The sequence below is a fragment of the Anopheles ziemanni genome, chromosome 3 (assembly GCF_943734765.1).
Source record: "Anopheles ziemanni chromosome 3, idAnoZiCoDA_A2_x.2, whole genome shotgun sequence".
Taxonomy (NCBI): domain Eukaryota; kingdom Metazoa; phylum Arthropoda; class Insecta; order Diptera; family Culicidae; genus Anopheles; species Anopheles ziemanni.
This window is the reverse complement of record NC_080706.1, coordinates 67605699-67610137: the sequence shown is the minus strand read 5'-3', so window position 1 is coordinate 67610137 and position 4439 is coordinate 67605699. Positions and strand designations below refer to the sequence as shown.

At 39.9% G+C, this 4439-nt stretch overlaps 1 protein-coding gene across 1 annotated transcript; it reads left to right on the top strand.

Moving 5' to 3' along the window:
* Positions 1–640: 640 nt before the first annotated feature.
* Positions 641–1850, top strand: LOC131285313 (chymotrypsin-like elastase family member 1). The gene is made up of 3 exons (XM_058314168.1): positions 641–854; positions 1056–1708; positions 1797–1850. The coding sequence occupies exons 1-3, from the start codon at positions 641–643 to the stop codon at positions 1848–1850; spliced, it is 921 nt and encodes a 306-aa protein (XP_058170151.1).
* Positions 1851–4439: the final 2589 nt, after the last annotated feature.

Genomic DNA, 4439 nt, shown 5'->3' with positions numbered 1-4439 from the left:
CCAAAGTTCAAATAGGTACCATTGAGCATTCATTTTTTTCGAAAAAAAATTAGCATGGGTACCACTACAAACTGTTGCAAGTGAGTCGTAGGCACTTGAAATGAAAAGATTAGACCAAAACAAGGTAAAAGAAAAAATATTCTTCTAAGGCTTTGTATCCAAACTATGTGTATCCAAACTTTAAAAAAATATGTTCGACCCCAAACATGCAAAATTTTAAAAATATGTTGAAAATTAACAATGCTAAAGCAAAATTAAAGTATACAAAAATGTAACTAGAAAAATTATGTGTATCCAAACTTTAAAAAAATATGTACGACCCCAAACATGCAAAATTTTAAAAAAAATATGTTGCCCCCGAGGCCGGTCAGTCAGATGAGCGCCTCTTCGCAGAGCGTGGAGCAAACAATGCAATCATCGAACACGATTACACAAACAGAATTATCAAAGGTTGAAGAATAAGTAAACAATACTAGTCATATAACAATAACGTGAAGAATAATTCTTTTGCAAGATGCGTTCGAATTCAGGCCTCGCTATTGCGCGTATATTATCAGTAGCAGCAGTGCATTTGACGCAGTCTGACGTGTTTTGGTGCAGCATGATGTGCAGCGAAAAGAAAAGTTTTGCACGAGCAGCGATGTCACTGTTCGTTTGTGTACTATTTATCCCGCAAGCTATATCGATCTGGGATTGTGGCACGCGTGATATCAATTTCGAACATCTTATATACTACGGTAAAGGAGCTAAGGCAGGTCAATGGCCGTGGCACGTAGCCATATACCATGGAGAGCGTAATAATTACGAGTACAAGTGTGGTGGTTCGATCATCGATAGCAATACCATTCTGACGTGTAAGTAACGCTTTGAAATCAATGAACTTTGTTTGAACGAAGTGCATTGCAGTGAAAGTAGACTGAAAACCAGGTTGATTGTACTTTTAAATAATCAAAGACAGTCAAATGTTCCATTTTCCGTGGAACAAGTTTTTTAACGGAAATGTTTGCAAATGGTTTCATGCATGATCATTCTAATGTGTTTCGATTAATCTTTAGCGGCACACTGCATCTGTTCTCCAAACGGTCTACATTCGACCTCTCGCATCAGAGTACACCTGGGACGTGTCATGTTGAACGAGACCAATAATCACACGCAAGAGCACGCGGTCTCCAAACTTATCCCACATCCAAACTTTCATCCAGGGATTGTATCATACGATATTGCACTGATAAAGTTGTCTACAAGAATAAATTTTACGGCGTACGTTCAACCGATATGCTTGTGGGGCATGGACGCTGGTATGGAGCTAATCGTTGGAACAAACGGTACGATTGTCGGTTTTGGAGAAACGGAGAACTCGAAGCTGTCAAACCATCTTCGGGTAGCGTTAGTGAAAGTGACCGATTTTTGGTCGTGTTTAGACAGTTATCGTAATGTTTTTGCCGATGGAATGTTCTGTGCCAAAGGCAATGGCGAGGTGAATGCCTGCAGAGGAGACAGCGGGGGTGGAATAGTGTACGAGATCGCGGGGAGGTGGTTTGTGCGGGGTATAGTTTCGTTTATACCACAGAATTCAATTCTGTCTTGTGATGTTTCCCAGTACACCGTATTCACCGACGTTGCCATATTTCGTGAGTGGATTGCGAAATACGTCGACCCTGCCATAATGGCGACCCAGGAGGAATATTTGATTGAAAACAGCCCGAATGTAAAACTACTGAATTTTAATACGTGTGGTGTAAGCGCGCACACTGGCAAATCAGAACATTATGCATTTCCATGGATCGGGTTGATAGAAACGCATCTTCTGGATAACAAAACCACTGTCAGCTGCCAAGCGATCCTCATAAGCGAATGGTACGCTGTGGGCCCAGCTCATTGTTTTGAAGATGCTCGCGGTGTGTAAGTATACCCCAGGTCATTAGCGTTACCATTAGTAGTAAAATTAACAAAGTATATTTTTCTCAGGCAAACTATTCTGCTAGGCGGAAAAACATTCAATTCAGATTGCAAGGAAAGTAATGGGTCACCATTTTGTGCTGAAAGACTTCCGATTAAAACGGTAGCTATTCATCCAAAGTACCAAAAAGCTAGATATGAACACGGTATAGCCTTAATTGAATTAGGAATACCAGTCATCACCAAGCCTAACGTGGTTCCTATCTGCTTGCCCGTGAAAATCGAACATCGTAACTTGGATCCAGATGCACTGGTGGACTCCATTGATGGCTATGGAACATCACATGTAAATGATTTAGAATGCCAAAATGCATATGCTTCAGGTGGAATAACGTTAAGCATTGATCAAACGAAGTTTTGTGTAAGCTTTCGTCAAACGAACATTAACTACATGTCTGGTGAGGCAATAATGTCGGTGAAAAACCACGCTGGACGTGACAGGTATTTCCTACGAGGTATCGGTTTGTTTGGGTTCCAACAATCAGCCTTTGTGTTTGTACCCCGTTTGATAGTAAACATACAACATTACCTCTCTTGGATACTGTACAATATGAACGGACGCAATGAAAAAAGTGGCTCACAATCCGCACTGACCGACAAATGGAAGTTATTGCCCACCGACACATGCGGTAAAATTATCGATCAAAGATATCCTACCCCGTGGATAGGTTTTCTTTATTTATTTGACGACAGAAGCGCCTATTCCAAACCAATAACACTCATAAGTGCATGGTATGCATTGACTCAGCGTGTCAAGGCAACAAAGCCTTAGTAAGTTTAATGCAATCTCTTATTCAAATAGTTATTTAATGTACTATTTCTGTCTTACAGCAATGTTGTAGTCGTTGGTGATGTAAATGAATCGTACAACATTTCGTGTATAGTCCGACATGGAGCAAACCTGTGCAGCCCGACAATTCAAAGAATACAGGTGGAAAATATTATCCAGCATCCACAATTCAACGTCCATTCATGGTACTACAATATGGAATTAATTCAGTTTGCCGAACCAGCAGATTTTACGAAAGCGCATGTGCAACCTATATGCTTACCATTTGGACCTCTGGATCCAAGCAATAAACCCGTGCAGATGACTATGATATGGTCAAATTCAATGCGAGACGGAGTTGTGCGGAAATTTTGGTTTGAATCTTCAAATATGAAGTTGGTTGATCGACATGTATGCAGACAAACTTTAGCTTACGCGGGTTGGGTTTTAAATGCAAAAGCCACTGAGCTATGCACTATAAACGAATATAAAAATGAAATAAGGTCTAACTTTGCGGGTTCAATGTTACAAGCACTTCACATCTACAACAATGACCAAAGATATTTTCTTCGTGGATTGATGTACCCGCTTCTACGGGAAATGAACCATTTCGGTTTGGCTGACGATATTGGAACGCACGTGGAATGGATTCTTAGCAATGTTGAAAACAACACGAATGATTTGAAACAAAAGCTAGCAAACAGAGAAAAGTTCATCGAGACTGCCTTACAGCAATCTAAGCTCGAACGGGATCAATTGTCGCTAGATATGTTTAAATCAGACATGTTCAATTTCTATACATGTGGCATAAACTACGATTACAATCAATCGATTAAGGCTGCGCCTGACCGGTTCCCATGGATTGGATTGTTGCTTGAGAGACAAGCAGAAACATTGCTGTGTCTCGTTACAATGATCCACCAGTGGTACGCTATAGCTCCAGCGCATTGCTTTGCAGACACAAATCCAGACAGGTATTAATAAGTTTTCATTAGATGTGATATTTTTATTGAAGGTTTATTTAGTATTTTTGATAATTTTTTTATAGATACACACTTCGATTTAGTATTCCTGAGAGCTTCCCTCAACAAACCCAGAACGAGACGGATGCTGAAGCTTCTTCAATACAGACTGTTCTTTTACGGAGTATAATCAAGCACCAAAATTACAGAGGTGATCGGTTCAAAGCGAACATAGCATTAGTATTGTTCAACGTACCCCTTAAAACTGAAAAGCAGTATGTAGTGCCAATTTGTTTACCGTTTATGAATTCGTCTGTCATCTATGATCCTACAGAAATGACAGTAGCAACGCATCCTATAGGACGCAATAATGCTAATCGATATCAAGCTCGTTACATTGAAAATTTCGATTGTGAAGAAGCATTACGTCGCTCAAATAATACATTAAACATACATTTGGATAATTCTACAATGTGCACTGTTCGAAATGAACTAGGACCACAAGAAAACTGTGCCAGCACAAAACCAGGCTCCTCGCTTCAAACGCTCCAAAAACTAGGAGGTATAGAACAATACTTTTTACGCGGTCTGTCAGTTTTTCATGAAAATTGTGAAACTGATGCGCCTGAAGTTCACATTGACATTGGAATTTATCTTGAATGGATATTCGAACAAATTCTTTCTAGTTCACCTCTCGATAGGACGGAAAAACTAATTGCACCATAAGCAAACATATTTTTCGCTTCACT